The 22,116-nt window shown below is 42.6% G+C and overlaps 2 protein-coding genes across 6 annotated transcripts in view; one reads left to right on the forward strand and one right to left on the reverse strand.

Annotated features, from left to right (window-relative positions):
- The window catches only part of LOC142575437 (serine/threonine-protein kinase Nek7-like), a 45,174-nt gene extending 32,043 nt beyond the window's left edge, over positions 1 to 13,131 (reverse strand). The window contains exons 1-4 of one of the 5 annotated variants that reach the window (XM_075684832.1): positions 12,930 to 13,131; positions 12,649 to 12,850; positions 12,279 to 12,341; positions 9,634 to 9,744 (exon numbers count right to left, since the gene is read on the reverse strand). In XM_075684832.1, the coding sequence (XP_075540947.1) occupies positions 9,634 to 9,744; positions 12,279 to 12,341; positions 12,649 to 12,825 (351 nt within the window). In that variant the 5' untranslated portion in view covers positions 12,826 to 12,850; positions 12,930 to 13,131. Of the gene's footprint in view, positions 1 to 9,633; positions 9,745 to 12,278; positions 12,342 to 12,648 lie in introns of all 5 variants that reach the window. The other 4 variants (XM_075684824.1, XM_075684839.1, XM_075684816.1 and 1 more) reach the window with 4 other exon arrangements.
- Positions 13,132 to 15,323: 2,192 nt separating this feature from the next.
- Positions 15,324 to 22,116, forward strand: part of ValRS (Valyl-tRNA synthetase) — a 108,686-nt gene continuing 101,893 nt past the window's right edge. Inside the window, exons 1-3 of the mRNA XM_075684804.1 lie at positions 15,324 to 15,762; positions 18,197 to 18,269; positions 19,569 to 19,669. Of these exons, the coding sequence (XP_075540919.1) occupies positions 15,598 to 15,762; positions 18,197 to 18,269; positions 19,569 to 19,669 (339 nt within the window). The 5' untranslated portion in view covers positions 15,324 to 15,597. The remainder of the gene's footprint in view (positions 15,763 to 18,196; positions 18,270 to 19,568; positions 19,670 to 22,116) is intronic.

Raw genomic sequence — 22,116 nt, forward strand, 5'->3', positions numbered from 1 at the left:
TAGCAAAGCAATGAATGGGGCTAGTTGGTGGACGTTCATGATCGTGTTGCACTTAGTGTTACACTGATGGAAGAACTAATGCACGAACATAAAGGAACAAATTGTGGATGTACGTGGCGTAAGCTACCAACTCGTTTAATACTGTTTGAGAACACGCTTATATACGAGGTATATATACAAGGTTAGATACAACCAAACGTGGATGTACTTGCGCTACGTACAGCCACGTTTTGTTTCTATATGTTCATCCATTAGTTCTTTCATCAGTGTAACACTTAGCGCAACACAATCATGAACCTTCCAATGGATTTTGAGGCCAAAACTTCTACTACAACTGATGTCACAAGCAAAATGATGCAGTGCCACCTATGAGATTTAAGCACTTTCATTTTCTTTGCACATCTGCAGTACAAATATATAGGGCACTTGATGCTGTTGAATACTGTGAGCTACTGTGTAAGCTATGTGGCACAACTACTGCAACATCGCTGTTGGCACGCCTTTCATGTTTTTTTTTTCCACCAACAAGCTTATTCTAGACGTATCCTCTATTGTGGGTATGTGCCATGTTTGAGGCTTATCATCATTGTCATGTAGGCCTCCTTAGTGTCACCGGCACTGTTTTCACAATCATGACAACGAAGAATTGCACACGAACACACCATGAACAATTTCTATGTGATGCACATAATGCAAGCCTCGTACCCTGCAGTGTTGCTTGTTCTGGTTCTGCCACTGCTCTCAGAGTCTACGGGGAGCGCAACACTTCCCACTAATTGCCCAGCACTGTTGTGGCACGATAATTCAGTCCTTAGCGCGCTCGACTCCCAAATACACATTGCTTCACTGGCATGGGTTCAAGTCCAAGTGGAGGCATTTGTGAAGTTTTATTTTTCTCCACGCTGTGACAATGGTGATGCTGGGGAAGATGAGATGGCCTAAAACAATAAATCATCATTGTGTGTCGTCGATGATGACGGTCGGCATCAGCGTAACAGTGTGGACGGATGGGACAGAGAAACAGACAAGGCAAACCCAGTTTTGAGAACTTAACTGCTGTTGCAATAAAAGGACCCATGAATTTCCACATAAAAACATGCATCACAGGGTGTGCTGCACCTTTTATATATTAGTACTATTAAGTTGGATAGCACATACATTTGCTGGCAATATTCTCCCCATGGGTTCAAAAAAGGATTACCATATGCATTGCCATATGAATTGGCACACTCAAAGACAGATCAAGGTATCAACAGTAAGGCCATGCTCGTATCAAGTAGCGCCATCACGCAGTACATGAATGTTACATTACATACAGAAAGGCTAGATGCTGTAGGCTAACCCTGCAACTGCTGAAATGCTCCACAAAAAAAATAAAAGGCAGCATTTATGACACAAAGTTTAGCACGATTCAGACAACCACAAAGCCAGAAGTGAAGAACATGATACACAAACATGGACTACATACCCCCCTGTCTTTAAGCTCTATGAAAGTTATCCTGGACTTGCCGAAGAACTTCATATGAAGAGCGTTCTCTCTCTCATGCATAATAAGAAGCTCCACGGGGAGCCGTTTATGAAGCACCACTGACAAGTGACAAGGTGCGCTTTCCTGAGCGAAAGTGTACAAATCAGGGACCCTGTGACCAAGCAGATTTTGTTCTCTGCTTATAAATGTAACTTCAAATTAAGGATTGCAGTTCTAACATGCATTGGGAGCTTTCCAGTTCACTTGTCAATTTCAGTTTGTGCATCCAAATTATAAATAAAGGAAGTTTTTTGGTGAACCTGTGGTCTGCATATGTTTTCTGACAGGTGTGCATCTGCCAGACAGGATGACGTATGAATGACTGCGAGAGCAGGAGCATCAGTTGACGGTTTAAAACTAAAGGGGGTGGGGGTGGGAGGAGGTTTCATTTACCTGCACACTGCGATGCCCTTAGTGTGAGCGACAACTTGTGACAAATATTCTAGGAAGGAGCCAATTTATAAATGCACATGAACTACTGGACGCATACCATATCAAGATAGGAGAAACTGCTTGCACCAACGTGTCTGCTTGCATATTTGGCTCTAAAATAATATTTTTTTTTTATTGAGAGGTATGATGATGATGATATGTGGTTTTTTATGGCGCAAAGGCCAGGTTTGGCCAAAGAAGGCCATGACAAGCGGTAATGTTGACGATGTATTGTGGATGGCGTGCACAATGAATTCCTCACGGTAGATGTAACCTGGCTGTAAAAGGGCCTAAGACCTGTTGCTGTAAGTGGCGTAGAATATATAGGTGCTAAAATAATGACGCTGACTAGGTAGTTATGTGGGCTATGGCAATGGGCTTTCGTTAAGACATGATGCAACAAAACATAACAATGACACCAGAGTTTCAAGAGAGCCCTTGAATGCAGGGCTGTTAGTCACTTGCTAAAAGTTGCATGGCCAAATGGTTTTCAAGGTGTCAGTTTCGGCTAAGAAATCTAAGACTGTTTGCAGATTAAAAAGCGGTTCATCGCTAAGAAAAAATGCAGGGTGAACGGGTATATTCTCGCGATATGCAGAAGTGAAATACTTTTTCCTCTCTGTTTCTATTGCAGGGTACTGAATAAGAACGTGGAGGACTGTCAGACTATTGGCACACTTAATAGAAATCGGAGGATCGCCCCCAGTCAAGAGATAAGAGTGAGTACCGTATGTGTGGCCTATTCTTAATCGGCAAAGTACTTCCTTGCTGTTTTCCCACTTATCCAGTTCCCCAGTTTTGGTTTTATCATGTGAAGCTTATTCATTGCTTGTGTATCCCACTCGCCTTGCCAATGATTCCTCAATTTACGGCGCAGAAAAGGCTTTCGGTCTGTGGCAGGGATGGGGATATTTCCATCTTTGCCACTAAAACTCACTGACATAGCCATTTCGTCAGCAGCTACATTGCCTTCTATACCCCTGTGGCCAGGTACGCAGCATAAGACGATCACTTGGTTGCACATATTTGCGGAGCACAACAAGGTAGGTATATAGTTCATTCAAAACGGAGTTCTTGTGTTTTCGTAGGCTAATTAGGGATGGTGCGCTGCAGTGACCATAGGATGGTAAGAACTCGAATTAGCCTAGACCGGAGGAGGGAACGGAAGAAACTGGTACATAAGAAGCCGATCAATGAGTTAGCGGTAAGAGGGAAAATAGAGGAATTCCAGATCAAGCTACAGAACAGGTATTCGGCTCTAACTCAGGAAGAGGACCTTAGTGTTGAAGCAATGAATGACAATCTTGTGGGCATCATTAAGGAGTGTGCAATAGAAGTCGGTGGTAACTCCATTAGACAGGATACCAGTAAGCTATCGCAGGAGACGAAAGATCTGATCAAGAAACGCCAATGTATGAAAGCCTCTAACCCTACAGCTAGAATAGAACTGGCAGAACTTTCGAAGTTAATCAACAGGCGTAAGACAGCTGACATAAAAAAGTATAATATGGATAGAATTGAACAAGCTCTCAGGAATGGAGGAAGCCTAAAAGCAGTGAAGAAGCAGCTAGGAATTGGCAAGAATCAGATGTATGCGTTAAGAGACAAAGCCGGAAATATCACTACTAATATGGATGAGATAGTTCAAGTGGCTGAGGAGTTCTATAGAGATTTACACAGTACGAGTGGCACCCACAATGATAATGGAAGAGAGAATAGTCTAGAGGAATTCGAAATCTCACAAGTAATGCCGGAAGGAGTAAGGAAAGCCTCGGGAGCTATGCAAAGGGGGAAGGCAGCGGGGGAGGATCAGGTAACAGCAGATTTGTTGAAGGACGGTGGGCAGATTGTTCTAGAAAAACTGGCCACCCTATATACACAATGCCTCATGACCTCGAGCGTACCGGAATCTTGGAAGAACGCTAACATAATCCTAATCCATAAGAAAGGGGACGCCAAAGACTTGAAAAATTATAGACCGATCAGCTTACTGTCCGTTGCCTACAAAGTACTTACTAAGGTAATTGCAAATAGAATCAGGAACACCTTAGACTTCCGTCAACCAAAGGACCAGGCAGGATTCCATAAAGGCTACTCAACAATAGACCATATTCACACTATCAATCAGGTGATAGAGAAATGTGCGGAATATAACCAACCCTTATATATAGCTTTCATTGATTACGAGAAAGCGTTTGATTCAGTCGAAACCTCAGCAGTCATAGAGGCATTGCGGAATCAGGGTGTAGACGAGCCGTATGTAAAAATACTGAAAGATATCTATAGCGGCTCTACAGCCACTGTAGTCCTCCATAAAGAAAGCAACAAAATCCCAATAAAGAAAGGCGTCAGGCAGGGAGATATGATCTCTCCAATGCTATTCACAGCGTGTTTACACGAGGTATTCACAGACCTGAATTGGGAAGAATTGGGGATAAAAGTTAATGGAGAATACCTTAGTAACTTGCGCTTCACTGATGATATTGCCTTGCTTAGTAACTCAGGGGACGAACTGCAATGCATGCTCACTGACCTGGAGAGGCAAAGCAAAAGGGTGGGACTAAAAATTAATCTGCAGAAAACTAAAGTAATGTTTAACAGTCTCGGAAGGGAACAGCAGTTTACGATAGGTAGCGAGGCACTGGAAGTGGTAAGATAATACATGTACTTAGGACAGGTAGTGACTGCTGATCCGGATCATGAGAGTGAAATAATTAGAAGAATAAGAATGGGCTGGGGTGCATTTGGCAGGCATTCGCAGATCATGAACAGCAGGTTGCCATTATCCCTCAAGAGAAAAGTGTATAACAGCTGTGTCTTACCAGTACTCACGTACGGGGCAGAAACCTGGAGGCTTACGAAAAGGGTTCTACTTAAATTGAGGACAACGCAACGAGCTATGGAAAGAAGAATGATAGGTGTAACGTTAAGGGATAAGAAAAGAGCAGATTGGGTGAGGGAACAAACGCGCGTTAATGACATCTTAGTTGAAATCAAGAAAAAGAAATGGGCATGGGCAGGACATGTAACGAGGAGGGAAGATAACCGATGGTCATTAAGGGTTATGGAATGGATTCCAAGGGAAGGGAAGCGTAGCAGGGGGCGACAGAAAGTTAGGTGGGCAGATGAGGTTAGGAAGTTTGGAGGGATAACATGGCCACAATTAGTACATGACTGGGGTAGTTGGAGAGGTATGGGAGAGGCCTTTGCCCTGCAGTGGGCGTAACCAGGCTGCTGCTGCTGCTGCTGCTGATGATGATGATGATTAGGGTTCTCACTAGACTTAATGAGTCTGTGAAGACAATAGCCTTAGCAATATTTGTGAGCCTTATGTGTTTAATAGCCTTAAGTATAGCATATGCTTCCGCTGTAAAGATACTGGTGTGGGGGTTTAGAGCTCCAGATGTTGAAAATGAGGGTCCCAGAGCTATGTCAGAAACACCGGCAGGAGACTTCAAGGCATCTGTGTAAAATTCATCACAGAAGTACTCCTCCTTAAGTTCCAGAAAATGCGAATATATGTGTGCCTCCGGGGCTCGTTTCGATATTTCTAAGAAAGAGATGTCACATTGGGTAGTCTTCCACTCCCAAGGCAGTGGAAGCCATGTAGGAGCCATTGGGACATTCTCTAAAAGAGGGACCCCTGTTTTTTCTGAGAGAGCTTCCAACCGGAGGGACAGAGGAGGCCTAGGCCGCTATTTTGTAGCGATGCCTTATGCCTTATTTTATGCTATTCTTATCATCCACCACACACGGCCGCCTGATCTCATTGATAATGTGGGCAGATCGTCGCTCTGACCACTGGCCAAGCGCGAAAAGCCTGAAAAAGCACAGAATCGAAAAAGGCATCGCTACAAAATACCGGCCCTAGTGGCTGGGCGGTTACGAAACAGCCTAGCAGTGGACAAGTCGCAAATAGTAGAATGACAAGAATGTTTAATATCTGAGTTAACTTTCAGGGCGTAGGAGAAAGTTAAATATGTCCTTTGGTAGTGCAATGACCATTCGTTAGATTCGACATAGAGGCTTTGCACAGGGCTAGTCCTAAAGGCGCCTGTAGCAAGGCGGATGCCTAAATGGTGAATAGGATCTAGCATTTTCTGAGCAATAGGTCCAGCAGAATTGTAGACTATTGCTCCGTAGTCAAGCCATGTTAATATTAGACTTTTGTACAGCTTTAATATCGAGAGGTATGATACATGATAGAAAAAGAAATGTGTGCTTGAAAGTGTGGGTTTTCTTTGCACTTTAGTTTTAGAAGTGCTATCAGTGTTAACCTGTTTTATACCTTGCTTGAGATGTGCTCATAGCATCAGACTAATCTTAAGTCACAACTGTTGTAGCTAGCCACTTCCAGACAAACAGGCTTGGCTGATGTATGCAACGCATGTGGAACTTCCATAATTGTTGCAATGACAACGTCTAGAATGCCCGATGATGCAGCATAAACAAAGGCCGATTGTACACTATCCATCATGCTGTCTCTATTGGCTCTGCCAACCTGCATCTCTTTTTAGTAGGCACAACTTTACACAATAAGTTTCTTCAGTTCTTTTTTTAGATGTAGAAGCAGTTTGTTGTAGGCTATATGTATCCATCACTTCTATGCAACAATATGGAACTTTTTAATTAGCCTTGCATAAGGCACAAATGCCTGCTGCATTCATTTTTTGCAATTCCTAACCACAAATGTGTGTGAGCATTGTTATGCCCTAATTGCTCATTTCCAAAAAGAAACTAACAACTTCACTTATGAATGTTATACTATGTATACAGCAACTCACAATAAGAGAAACATCAAAGTTTGCAGCCAGCACTTCATAAACAACCAGCTTTTAACAATGCTTGCATCAATTCAGAGGGCTTGCTGTGAAGTCAGGCACTGCAAAACTTGCAAAAAAAAAAAAATTGTATTTGGTCGCTTCAGTAGGCAATTAATTTATTAATATCCAGTTAATTTGAGGGCTTATTTCACACTTTCTCATAGAAAGCATTATGGAAGGCAGTTACTCTACATTGCACTCCATATTTGATACTGAATTTGCTGTCCAGCTCAGTACAAGTGCCACATGCATATGTGAAATTTAAAAATTGTTATTAAAGCACAGAATATTGACCTTGCCCCTTTAAGGACAGGAAAAAAATTGCAATAACTGGTAAGAAATACCGGTTCCGTAACAATAACGTTCCGTAAACAATTCAGGTTAATTTTTAAAGCATAGCCACATCACGACTTTACAAATTTGTTCGACACATGTGTTTGTCTCTTTTATTGCATGTGGATGTTGCCACAAGTGCACCGCCTTACACAACAGCAACGACCAGCCAACCAGCCCACCAATATCTCCTCTACAAATCTGTACTGACTAAAGAGGACAAGACCACACCGAAGACAGGAAAACCGCTTCTTCACTGTGGTGTTCTCCTTGATAGCACAATTTATAGAGTATGAACCAACTAGACCAGCAGTATGCATTGTTAAGCTCCATTCTGCATTTTAATTAGCTCAGTAAAAAAATAAAATGTGACAAAAGGTGGGCTTCCCTATGTAGTCACCTTTTCTAAATTACATTTTACAACAAAAAAAGTATGCATAATTATGCCTTCCACAGAAATATAAGACTTTTGCAAAAAAATGAGCATTACCACAGTTACTCTGTCCATATAATAATGACCAACAAGAATAAGGGGAATGAGGGGCTTTATTTCTTTGTTACAATCATATGCAGCACACAGACAATGAAGCCAGAGAAAGCATCGAAGAAAATAACTATTATTTTTTTATTGAAATGCAGAAATAATAGGAAAAATGGAAATGAAAGTGGACAAAAACAGAATTTACCACAGGTGCGAGCAGAACCCACACCTTCTGCATTACATGCCCGGTGCTATACCAGTGGGCTACTGTGGTGGCTATTCTCCCATCAACTTTCTTGTGTATTTGTGTATGTGTACGAGATTAGCTCTTGGAGAGGTAGCCGGTGCCACTCGGAGTTATGGTGGTGGAATGTTGAACTTCCTTTCAACCACAAGGATTACCTTCAACCGCAACAGCAACAATTAAGCTACCAATGCCATTTTCCCTTTGTCAAAGCCTTTTTGAAAGGAACAAACAGAGACAATTGGCATCTTACAAATTAAAAAAAAAAACTGAACATGACATCAACATTTATGTTTTGAATCACAGTAATAAAGTTGAAAAACTGATATTCAATTATGGCAAAATATACAAGGCTACTAGTATAATTATTGTAGCCTGCGTCATTGAAGAAAATCTATGCATATAGTTCACTGGCTGCTTCAAGCACTTTTATAAAGGCGCGATTTGAGGACAGGACACAGAAAGAATGCACACAAGAAAGTCACTGAATGTGTATTCTTTCTGTGTCCTGTCCTCAAATTGTGCCATTATAACAATGTTCCATCAAGCCAGCAACCAACTAGCCCATCTACGCCTGTTAACTGCTTCAAGCACTTGTCAAACTTAGCTGGCCTTTCACCTTTCGCTCATTTACAAGGTACCCAGTCAAACACACTTACAAACTGCATTGTTTGTAATGGAGTATATGACTCAATTTTTTTTCTCATTACTAACTCCTCTCTGTTTTTTTTTTTTTAAGTTTCAGAAACACAGTAATACTCAGTGTCCAATTCGCTATTTATACACGTACCCCGATTAATTACACAAGTGCCACTTCAGTCACTCCATACTGACTGTCTTGTCATATCAGTTTGTGATGTCAGAGTCCTAATGTTACTTGCTTTAGCTATCTTTGTACAGCTCTCCAATTTTTTAATAACTTTGCAGCAGCATCGACCGGTATGATGGTAAATGTTGTGTCATGAAGCACATCTGCAAAAGCAGCAAGGGCAAGTGCATGGACTCAGAGAGGCCTCCTGTCCGAGCATTGTCTGCTAGGCTATTCCATTCAGCTCGACATAGTCGCTGATGCTTATCATTGCAACCACTTACTGCAATTACTGTGTGTGCGCAAGAGCTATGGGAGACTATGGTCAATCTCAGCAGATTGGAGTTACGCATTGCATGCTCAAAATAATATACATGCTTGCATTGGTAGCTGTAAGCAGCAGGGGCCATGTTGGCCTGAATGAAATAGCCTATTAGACGATGTTCAGACAGAAGCACATTGAACCTTACGCTTGCTACTCTCACAGGTGTACTCTGAGACAAGGCGCTGCGATTGTGCCAGTTAATTCACCTGTGACAGGATTAAAAATTGGAGAGCTGTACAAGGCACTGTAGCCTGCTTGGCCGGAAGGAAAAGGAACACACCCACTGTCAACAGCAGACAGGTTCTCACGCACAGAACAGATTGAATGGCCAGAGAAGCGACAAATCCAAACCATTTCCCATGGCAGCAAGCCAGGCAGCGCCTAGGTTTGCAGCAGACGATGCACTGAAGGCAGTGCCTATTGCTTTCTTCGCACTTTCACAGTGCATTGCTTTTGTAGGCGCTCAAAGAAGCTGACGCTGCACGAAGTGCTGGTGCAATGCTCTAATGTTCCCTTCATCCACATTTTACAGTGTACCTTCATCTCAGTTTTACTCTGTGAACCAGTCATGGCTAGAAGCACCAAGTGCGTAATGACAGAAAAGAATGTTTCATGTTTACTCGCCATTCTGCATGCGTAAAATGTGCAGTGAAACTTGCCTTTATAAACTGTGCCAGGTCACCACCATCTGCTAGCTCAAGTACAATGTTGAGTTCCCCATTCCAAATGAAGGAGCTGTGATATTTTATGATGTGTGGATGATCTAGCTTCTGCAGAAAAGAAGAAAAAAAATTATAATGTGGGAAGAAAGGCTGTAGGCTTGTGGAAAAGAGAGATTACTGGGATTATGCCACCTCAAAATATGGTTTACCTTGGTTAAATGATGTACTTATCTCCATCATAATCATCTTCACCACTCCTACAAGAGCCAGACACACATGCTATCACCATTCCATTGCAGCAAAATCAACATTTCTTGAGTGACGTCGCCGCAGATGACGACCACTTTGGTTTTATTGTGAATGCTAAATAATGCGGTAATAAACTGAACACAGTGCAAAATGCTACCTGTGTGAAATCTGGGTTGAAATCGAACAAGTGGTTTAGCTGGAACAGCCATGTATACCTGGTGTTCCTATTCATATGCAACACTCAGTACATCATGCTAAAACAAGATGACATTTTTATTTTCTGGCTTCATTTTACATTTTAAAAGCGTTCTGAACCTGACATTTTCGACTTGCATATTTTCTTTTTGTTCGTGAACGTTCGAACATTTTAAACCACAGAAAGAATAGCAGCAAGTGCAAGAGTGCCCCAAATAATTTGCTTCAATACTTGTTACTACAAGCCTACAAGCTAGTTTAGGTTTCTGTACCTAGGCGGTGGACTCGTCCTGACATCACAATACATTGGCTTGCTCCATTCCCACAATCCCTGCAGCTTCCACATGCAATTGCAGCCAGCACAAACACATACAGTACTCTTGCTTATTTTCTTTTTGTTAAATGCCATCATTAAATTAAACTCCATGGCTTTATGTGCCAAAGCCACGATCTGATTATAAGGCCTACCAAAGTGACCCTGAATTAATTCTGACCACTTGGGGGTTCTTTAATGTGCACCTAATTCTAAGTACACAAGCATTTTTGCATTCCACCTATATCGTATTGCAGCCACCGCAGCCAGGATCGAACCCACGATTTCGAGTTCAGCAGCGTGATGCCATAGCCACTAAGCTACCATGGCAGGTTGATAATGTCGTCATACCTATAGCCTTATTGCTACATGGTGTTAGAAAATCTTGCTCTCTGTCATGACATTATGATCATATCTATGATGCCAAGTCCAGCATTTCAAGACAGACTTTAGTATCAAATTGAAATATTTTGTGTCCGTGCCTTCATACTTGGTAAGCATCACTTTTCTTTATGTGCGAGAAATGGGTGGCAGAAATGCTACAACTTTGAAAACTTATGTAAGCACTTCTTCAAAGCAACCAGCTCTCAAACTGGCTAACTTTGTTCATAAACAGCATGCAAAACACTGCAAAACTGTTGATAAAAACATGCAGGCACATTGTTGTAACACTGCACACAGAGAGGATCTGTCAGCAACATGTAAATTCATATTGTTTCTAAGATTTCTGATGTATGATAAGCAATGCTCATCATTGGCTGCATTGGTACAAGCTCTGAAGTATAACTACAGTAGTTTGTGCTAGGTCTCACACCAGCCAATGTTGTAGCATGCCATGGATTACTAATTAAGCAAACTTCTTTATCAGTTTCAGATCACTTCCTGCTGTTTGTACGAGATTCTCTAAATTTTTTTTTCAACTGAAGCTTCGAGAATTCAGTACGAACTTAATTGTGTGTGATCAGTAAAGCTAATTCACAAGCCTACAAACATATAGCTTAATACTATCACCACCATTTATAATTTGTCATTGGTTACTGGGCCATTTGAGAAAAAAGAAGAAATGTTCCATTTCTGCTGAGTACAACAATGCTTCAAGAAATGATTGAGGAGGTTCACATAGTTAACCCATGTATGAACAAACTTAACAAAATTATATAAGAAAGTAACCGTCAGAAACTACGAAATCTCAAGGCGCAATGAAGAGTCCCTTAGCAGTTTTAGCACTGCTGCTGTATAAACATGCTGACGAAGTGTGCTAGTTTGCAACAGCTATTCAAGCATTTAATTTATCCGATATACATGTATGAATAAATCAATTCTGAAATAGTATTGCAAGCATGAAATTAAAGCCCATTATAGTATGTGCTGCAATGCACAGCTGCTGAATTTTTAAGAACCCTGTATATGGGTCAAACTTGCTTCGGCACACTTCTTAAATAGACTGCTATAAGACCTGCTGAACAGAAAATTTTGAGTTTCATGCATGTAAAAGCAGAAAGTTAAATGACAATGAGAAAACATAAAATAAATGCCTATACCAGTTAAAGTTAATATCAACTAATATTACTTAAAGATCGATGCAAATTCCAAATAAAGGTGATGTCAGAAAAAGCACAAGCTTCGTTCCTGCGACACTTTGGGTTGGTTTTCATAAAAGCACTGCCTGCTTCAAGATTCTCTGTGAAAAGACATTTATCCATAGTAGCTATCACGCTTGCTCGCAAAATTTTTTATATTTGGAGACATCATTGGTGATCTTTGTAAAACGCGCGCAAGAAAATGAAGAGATCGCCTTTCGGCCAAACATCGCGCTTCGCTCTTGCTGATCAAAATGTAATCGCAAGTGACATACATACAGTATGCAACTACTATATGTGTTTACCTGAAGAAGGGCTATTTCCTTCACGCAGTCATTTTTGGCCTTTTCGTCACGCATGTCTTTCACCTGGAAATGAGCAAAGTGGAAGTTTACGGAAGGCGCTCTTATGTGTTCAAAGCGCCAGGCAAATTACAGCAACTCAGAAGAAATGCTCGACAGCGCACGTACCACACCGCGATCGCACATATATAACAATCAGGAAGAGACAAGCTGAAAAAAAAGCATGCGAGTATTGTGCCCAATGGCCCGTCAAGTGAAGATGTGAATGGCAATCAAGCGCAAAGGAATCGTAGCCGTTTGACAAGATGGGACTCCCTTCCCAGCTGAGCAAAGCGTGAAACATGTGTCAAAATTGATCGCGTGATGCACGAACCTTAACTTTCTTAACAGCCACAAGTGCGCCGTCTTGGATAGTTCGAGCTTTGTACACCACGCTGAAGCTGCCAGTGCCTATTTCGTCGAGGAGCTCGAAGTTTCCCGGACCACTTCCACCACAGCGCTTTAAACCGGCGCCCAACGGCTGCAATCCAACCGCGGCTGCATGGGCCATCTCGAAACGCCTCGGATGCGCGAAGCTGCGATAAACAGACGTTGGAAGTCGTGCTGTTCAACCAGGGAACAGAAGCAAAGTTGTTACAGATTCGTCGCACACACCGCCCCTAACAACGACTCGCCTGTCGCGTTCGGCTGCGGCGGAACTTGTCAGCTTCTTTCTGCTTTCACATGGGTAGCCGGCCCGCCCCGCAAACAGCGGCAGAAGAAAAGCGAAACAGAGGCAACAGAGGAGAGTTAACAGTTACGCATCCAGTTACGAATTTTCGGGATTGGCTGAGCGGATGGTCACGTGCTGCGGGCGCCAACATGTGCTCGCACGCTCTCACGACCTACTGAACTCCAGACCTGCACAGATCTCCCTCCTCCAGCACGCCTAGTCTAGTTCGCCCCTTTTGCCGCTAGGAAAAGAACGTACGAGCAAAGTGGCGCTAGTTATAACCTGTTCGCTGTCGTCTGCTTCTGCGTTCTGTTCAGCGCTTGTCTTGCCATTTCGGCAGGCACAAAGCGCTTCTATTGGCGGTAAATGAATAAATTCACAAATATACAAAAGAAGACATATTTACGAATGCTTTGCGTTTTAATAGTGAAACTAGAAGAGGAGGAGCGGTGCAAGAAATGTAAACAACGAGCATAGGTGGCCGCTGCAATGCTAGATCGACAGCATAAATTTCCCTTTCCTAGCCTCCTTAAGAGACTGGAAAAATTGTTTTAAAAAATTCACAGGATAATCTAGCCTTCTTTAGTTGATTACAGACAGCCTAATGTCGTAGATGACATTAGGATTTGCTGCTGTGTGCAGTAGTGAAAGGCAGATGATCTGGTAAAAGTATAGTAAATGTATTCACGAATAAGTCCTCCGCCCGATATGTGCAATAGGCTGATCGATTCTGTTTCAAGGGAAGGTGAGCACATCTTGTTTTTAATGTCGTTGGACGTCTAGCTCAGTAGAAAGCTTGCAAGAAATTAAGCGATCCCAGTGCTTTAAAACGTGCTGCACTGCAGGCCTTAAAAATCGTGTCACGGAACTCTTTTCAAACTGTAAAGCTAGCTTTTCTGCGTGGTACGGCGGCAGCATAACGGTGGTGCTCAAGATACGTACGCAGTGAAGCTGTGTGCATAATTCACATTTTCAACTCGCGACGCATTCACGGACAAGTTTTAAGAGGTAAAATGAGTGGTAATCGTTCTGCCGTCGAACATTACGGTGGCTTCAAGTTTCTAAAGAGCGCAGAAGCGAATTTTACAAGGTGTACAATGAAACTGTTGTGTACGTTGCGAACTCTATACACAATGTGATTTATAATAATCTGCATGAAAAAGGCAATAGGAGCGGCTATTTAACGCTATTTTAGAGAGCAGCGGACTACACGCTCCGACATTTTCTAGGTTCGGGCAGTCAACTTTTGGAGCCAAGTAACCGATCAAAGCCTTGTGACATCACTGTCACTGCGTTAGCAAAAATCATCAACTAGAGAAGCAGGTCGTCACAACACAACAGCTGCCGTACTAATTTCAACGCCGCACAGCCGCCCACCGCGTAGCAGACGAACAGGTTATAAAAGCGCCACCTACGGCCATCGGTTGAACGAAAGTGGGCGCAAGCTGCTCCCATAGAAGGCGGATATCTGTGCAGGTCTGGAGTTCCAGTAGGTCGTGCACGCTCTTCGTGCGCGTCTGCGGACCGCTGAGACTTGGCTGACAGCGTCCTCGCTGCTGTCGTCTTTCTTCAGAGCGATCAGCTTATGCGCTTGCAAAGGCGACGCGACCCGCGTGCTGTTCGCGTAGCGTAAGCGCTATATTGCTGCATGCGATGGATTAGCCGCGCTCGAAGCCCTCGAACTGCAAGATGCAGAAAACGCACGCCAGCTCTTGCCACGGTAGCTTAGCGCTTCCACGCTGCAGCTGTAAAAATCAAGAATTGAAATGCTTGACTACATGTATTAGTAAAAAAATAAAATGAAAGAAGAGCATTTGTTGCAGATAATTTAAATAATCTTGTGACACCGTTACAACCAAGGAGGTCTTAAAAAAAAAATCCTAAATTTTTTTGAGCTCTTTTTCTAACATGGCAAAACTACTCAAGTTAGTACATTCGTAGAACTTCCCAGTAAAAGCACCGAAATTTCTCTTTGAGGGGACATCTTCACACATAGATGTGCGTAAAGCGTCATAAATTTATACCCTAGGCCCTGGGCTTACTACAAGAGCTCTTTCTTTTCCCTTACGTTTTCCCTGTACCCCCTTTCACCGGTCCACGTTTTATCCACGTTGGTCAGTCATGGGATGAAAAGAATAGACAAAAAAAGTGAGATAGTAAAAAAAAACTGCACCAATTTTACTAAAATAATTTACTTTATTAATAGGGTGTAGTTCTGTGATAATATTTGCTTACAAAAGTGTGAAGGGGCCAAGCATAGGCCAAGTATGAAGCACGTATGAAGTGAAGCGGCGAACGTACGGCCAGTACGGCCCTACTGAATCAGCTTCCTTCGCTCTCCTCCCACTTTCGCACTTTCGCCAGTTTGTGAGCTTTGTGCAGCGTTGGTTTGTGACGGCGCGTTCTTCAGCGAGTGAGGTGTTGCGTCAGGCGACGTGACAGTAGCCCGCGTGCATTTCGCCAGGAACGCATTTTACACTATTCGTCGTGCGATCGCGTCCGTTTGGCAGCTTCGCTGCGTAGCGCCAGCTTTTTTTGTCAGCTTTGTTTGAGCCTACGTGCGCGTGAAGGCTCTTGTCTAGCGTGCCGAAAAGAACATATCGTGAAACCATGCCGCAAGACGTCGAAATGACCGAAAGCGACAACGCCGGTCAGTCCGGCGAACCCGGTCAGAAAAGCGCTGTCCAACTCAAGAAGGAGGCCAAGAAAAAAGAGAAGCTGGAAAAATTCAAGCAGAAGCAGGAGAAGCTGCAAACTGCTCAGCCCAAAGCCGACGTAAGTGGGACAGTATTTTCCCTTCCCATATTGATATTCCGGAGCGATCGTCACGGACAGGACCTTGAGTCAACGCGGCCGTTCGAAACCATGAGCCGGTTTCATTCATTCCTTCACAGTGCAAGTGCCGCGTCTAACGTGCGGCGTCCTTAATAAACGCTGCTCTCTTTTCTCTTTCTGGTCGCGATATGCCGGTATCTATAGCAAAATAGTTAAAAACGGCGCTTATTCTGAGCTACCGAGAACACAGCTCACAGTACGTCCGTCTGCCTTGAGTGTCAGTGAACATTGGGCGCCCGAACTTTTGAGACATCCATTCTGACGCTTTATACATCTTTTTTATTTGCTCCAAACGCAGCGTTCACCGCGGAAATAAACGTCTGTCTGTTCGAGCTAGTCGTTTAGCCGGCCGTTCAGAATGGGTCATTGAGATCGTTAAACCTACTGGGCACGGCTTTAATGACACACCAAAAGCACTATCGCCCGCGTTATTGTTCGGGAACGTCGCGCTCTCAAGCACGAATCGGGACTGAAATTCGTACGGACACGCGGCCGTAGGCGCCTTTACTAAGATAACGCAACTCCGTGCGAGCGTTTTCCAAAAGTGGCACCTACCCACCGTCGGGGATCAGCCAAGAATTAGGCGGTTTGTTCAAAATGAGTAGTTGAGACAATGAAGTCTGTTTTGCTGGGGAAAGACTTATCATTGCACAGTATTCGTAGCGGAACGGCCCTATTACTGTGTGGAATAAATCGAAAATTAAAAAAAAAATTATAAATTAACTTCTAAAGGTAGACGATGGGAGGCAAGAATAAAGTAATTTAGCACATTGCAAACATTCCATTGGCTGTACCCCAACATAGAAGCTTCGAAGGGAAGCAGGACAAGGACATTCATGCAGAGGCCATGCTTGCTTATAAGGACCTCGAGAAATCTTACGAAGAAGTATCACCGATAAGCAAGCAGAAAGTGGTCATTTGCTTCCGATTCCCCACAATATATACACAAAGGAGATTCTGCCAAACCATACCTGTGCAGATAGAAATTTAGTGCTAAGTTACGGCAGTGTAGCCTCAGTTATGCACCCTTTAATTTGTTTGTTGGGCAGAATTTGTGACTCCAGGGGAATAGTAGGTGGTGGTAGTCAGAATGCGAGGTCAGGCTAAATTTATAATACTCGTCCAGCACCGTTACTCCAAAACCTAGCAGCAGTGATATAGGCGGTCGGGCCAAAAACAAACTGCAGGGCCATCCAGGGAAGCCTTTGCCTTTGAGATGGAAGGAGGTGCACTCATTCAAAGGCAAACCTTTATGCCAGGTACCAAAATTAAGCAGCAAAAACTCAAATGAGAAGGAGCCAATAGATGCAATGCTTGCAAAACTTTGAAGTCTCTACACACTGTAAGAGATGAACAGAGTGTTGGTGATAATAGCTAGTGATGAAATAGAAGGGTTCAATTTGCACACTGCTAATACTACAACCGAGAATTCTGCTAGATAGATAGGAGTAACATCAAAAAGTCTAGTCGAACAAGACCACTCTAGAGAAAGAGAAAAAAAATTTCTACACCTGCCTTTTCATTATATCTGTGATGCAACTGTCGCTATTTTAGCAGTGGTCTGAAGATGCATCAAGTGATCATCCAGATAAATCATTGAGAATTCATGAAGAAAGAAGCTTAGCATTATGGGGGTAGGTATTCTCAAAATAATTTTGAGGAAGATGGGGGTATCATGTGCTGGTGTTACTTTAAAGCTTTACACTGACAACGAGAACAAGTTGAGAACAAGTTAAGGACTGCACAAAAGGCAATAGAACGAAGAGTGCTAGGCATAACTTTAAGAGACAGAAAGAGAGTGGTTTAGATCAGAAAACAAACGAGTATAGACAACATTCTAATTGACATGAAGAGAAAAAAATGGCACTGGGCAGGTCATGTAATGCGTAGAATAGATAACTGTTGGACCATTAGGGTGACAAAATGGGTACCAAGAGAAGGGAAGCGCAGTAGAGGATGGCAGAAGACTAGGCGGTGCGACAAAATTAGGAAATTTGCGAGTGCTAGTTGGAATTGGTTGGCACAGGACATGGGTAATTGGAGATCACAGGGAGAGGCCTTCGTCCTGCAGTGAAGATAAAATAGGCTGCTGCTGCTGCTGCTGATGATGATGATGATGACTCAAAGGCTTGAGTAGCGCTTGCACAAAAACCACCTGTGGCTTACGAAAACAGGGCCAGTCGACATTAAGAAATGAAGTTGGCTGCCTTATAAACACTGTCCGGTGTCTTCTGGAATGAGATTCCTGCAGTCACAAAATGGTTTGGAAAAAGAAATCTTGCCATTAACAAAGGCACTCATACTTCCAGGTAAAATATGGCGTTTGCTATGGACTTGTTGATAATTTGCATGTTTTGACTTCGTTGTCCCCCAGAAAAAGCCCAAGGAGAAAAAGGAAAAAGAAGTTATCACCTATGACAAGCCAACTGCACTGGGAGAAAAGAAAGGCAAGCAGATTCGCCATATTTTTTTTGCATTGGTGCACGAAGTAGCCACGTAATTATATATTTTGTTTCATTAGTTCACCAGCCCTTCTATATAATCAGGAAAGAACCTACATCCTGTCCCTTTTTATTAATTCCAATCTTGTAGCTACAAGCACTCAAAAACATGCACTTGAACAGGTACTTCATAACACCTGAATTCGAAGGATATATAGCGTATCTATCACTTTCCACTTTGAACAGGTTAAACAATTCTAGCCTCTGACTGATGATTGTAACAAGCTTTTCTAAAAGGTTGGTGCTGTTGTCTGCTGTTTCAAATCTTTAGCTGTGGGAACTGCAGAGTAAAGCATCATTGCTACATTGGTATTGCAGTTATATCTGAAAGTTAATGGTAAGAAAAAAGCTGCGTTTTGTCATATGCATGTTACAGGGCACAGGCAGGCACAGAATGTGAATAAACTTTAAACAGTTCATTTGGTGAACTTGTGCCCAGCAAGGCAAGAACTCAAATTGGAACAGTCGCGGTAAGCATAGTTGTCAGTTATCGAATCTAAACTCGTGGGTCAAGTCTATTCACTATTTGTGTATGTATTACTTTACATTCCAAAGTAAACAGTGGTGCATGTGTGCATTTAAGTATGCACAACACTATTTGTGTCACGCATGCAGTATTATTAGGCAAGACTATTTCGTTCTAGAATTGCCAATAATGGGGAAGAAATTCAGGATATAGTAGGTGCGTCTTGCAGCAAATGATCACTTTGTAACAGTGATGATCTGGTCGGAAATGGTTACTGGCAGAAAATAAAACAACACATGTGTGACAGTGCAGCTAACCATTAAAAGTAAACATCTTTGACATGAATCAATCTACAAAAATGTTCACGTATCATGATTTTGGTGCACGTTAGAACCCCTGGTGGCATAATTAATCTGGATCCCTCAGTTTTACAATGTTATATCCCTTGAATCAAGAAATAGATTAAATCTGTCTGACATGGTAAAACCTAAAGAAGTGAACACTTCTCCAGTCAAATTTGTATGGTCATCCCTGAAGAAGAGGTCAAATCACTCTCGAAATGTCGAGCCACTTGTTATACAAATGTGGCTGGCGATTTCACCTCCTCATACCTCATTTGTCCATTACAATCTAATGCACTGTTGTTGCTCAAGTAGCCATATTATTGTGAACACACCAAACCAAATACTAGCCTGAAGGATACGCAGCCACCTTCTTGAGGTGTTGTCAAGGAGTAGTCAAGTCTATGTTCTGATGCTGATGATAACTATCCTGTGCAGACACATCAGGTCCAATGCCAGATGCATACAGCCCACGATATGTGGAGGCTGCCTGGTATCCTTGGTGGGAAAAGAGCCAGTTTTTCAAGCCCGAATATGGGGTAGGTTTTCACTCGGTTTGGCTAAACAGCGATTGATGTCGCTACTGTTATGGTGATCTAATGCTTTGTAGAAGCACTTGCTACTGTGCGCTCACAACTTGGCGTCATTGTGCTGAGTACGATCGTCTGCGAAAATGTACAGCTACCCATGTTTCTCCTTTAAAAATGTCTTTTTCTTTAATTTGTAGTTTACTGCATGTTTTCTTTTTTTTTTTGCTCAGATTTCGCAGCAAAGATCAGATTTTATGGTTCCATGTAACACTTGACACTTTTACTTGCCCGGTGGTTTGTCATGGGAAAAAAAAATGTGAATTTGCCTTTGAGCCCCTCTTGATTTCCACATGCACTCCCAGCGATTAATGGAAACTAATCTTGAAGGCCATGCTTTGTCATATTGTGAATGCAAGAAGTGCCCAGGTAATGGGACCATAGCCATAGCGTTTTGGACATCACACACTGCTAGGGGTGCAGATGAAGGCAAATTCGCATTATTTTCTTTACAAACCAGCAAAGTAACAGTGCAGAGTATTATACTGAACGATCCAGACCATGAAAGGCGGTCCTGCTGGAAAATTTGAGCAAGAACCAAGTAGGGGTAAGGGGAAAAGCCTTTCTTTACAAAATTTTAAGGGAAAAATGCAGTTCACTGTATGTAGTATGAGAGTTGCGAGAGAGAAGTTTCCTTACAGCTAATACGTGCACTCTAGAATTAGCATCAGTGTGTACTTGTGTGTATGGCTACGACACAGCACCTCTCAGTTGCAAGCTGCACTTTCAAGGAGAAGTGCAGCTTCTCCTTGGATAAGGAGAAAGGTTTTCTTTTTCTTTCTTCCAGGTTTGACAACATTTTTCTCTTTACACAATGTTATGCAAAGTGCAGTAAATTTTGAAGGCTGTGTCTGGCAGTATATATGCTTTTATTCTACACACACTTGCCATTCTGATTGAGAGAACAGCAGGGCTGAATACTAAGACGCATTGAGCCTATACAGAGTGATAGCTAACATGAATAGCAGTTTATAAATACATTGCTTCTGGGTTGCAGTAGGTTTGGTTGCATCAGTCAGTGGTTTTTGTTTTCTACACTGGCATTCAGTATTATAGTAGCCTGTATAACAGCTTGAGCTTTGAAATGTTGTCACCCAGATTAGGCGATACTCTGCTCATTGCCTCATGTTAGGCAAACAAAAATTTGGGAGAATGAAGTAACAGGGTCTTCTTTACAGGGTATAAAATAGAAAAAATTATTAACCTGCTGGAACCTATGGGCCCTTTACCAGTACCGCTAACAAGATAGTTTACCTGCACAGCAAAAATGCTACAACTAGTGGCACAGGCTGGGCTTGGCAGAGGAAGTACTAGTGCAGCATGACATTTTGTAGTGGCATAGTCATTCCCTCAAGACACCTGTACATTTTCCAGTTGAGGTGCGTGATCTTGCTAGCACTTTTCAGAGGTGTAAGTGCAGCGTTGCCAGTGAAAAGCCAATGTGTGGCAGAGGCCTGAAATGACCTCACATGCGTCTGCCTCATGCTAGATGCAGCCTGTGCTGCACTAAATTTGAACCTGAGGTTCTACTCCACAGCAATCATAGAAAGAATTTCTGCTGTTCATGGAAACCAATTTGGATGCTTCGCAATGGGCCCATGGCTAGCTCATTGCACTGGTCCATGAAATCAGTCTTGCTGTGCAATATCATTGCCTGCTCTCTCTTCCTCTTCTAAGACACATTCTGCCTTGTAGTAAATTTATCCGGTCAATTAGGAGCAATTTTTTTTCTCTTTTGTTGATAACAGTGCCATTTCTTGGATTGGTTTGGTGCAGAATTGCAGGTTTCAGGTGGTATATTAGAAGAGGTTTAGTTTGAATTGTAAGTAAAACATTGGATTTTACACCAAATGAATTGTACAGGAATGCCTTCTCGCCAATGGAACTAGGAAGAACTGTACCAAATCATCCAGTGAAATTCACGATTACTTTCAAAAGTATGGTAAAGAGTGGAGCTATGTGAGCTATTTCTGGCTGCAAGCAGAAAAGCAATGCAGCCAAGAATGGCTGAGGAAAGGGCAGACAAAGCATGCCTATGTATGTTATTTAAGCCACTGTGTGCATTGACAGGTGCCATTACAAGACGGTGTCCCAAACCCATTTGTGACTATGGTCCCAGACTTGCACCTTGTAGTGATTCCCTCTGCCTTCTCTTGTTTTTCACAGAGTATCATTGGTTTGATATCTGCACCCAATATCGTGTTGCATGGGAGGTGGCATAATTATGGGCTGCGATATTGTAGTGATGCCTTCTACACAATTCTATGTCACTCTTATCCACCATTCATGGCTTGCTGATCCCATTGATTATGTGGCCAGATAAGTCACTTTGACCACTGCTAAAGCGTAAAAACAAGTAGCATTGGAAGAGGCATTGCTACAAGATTATATCCACATTC

Source organism: Dermacentor variabilis, chromosome 1 (assembly GCF_050947875.1).
Source record: "Dermacentor variabilis isolate Ectoservices chromosome 1, ASM5094787v1, whole genome shotgun sequence".
In the NCBI taxonomy this organism is placed as follows: Eukaryota; Metazoa; Arthropoda; class Arachnida; order Ixodida; family Ixodidae; genus Dermacentor; species Dermacentor variabilis.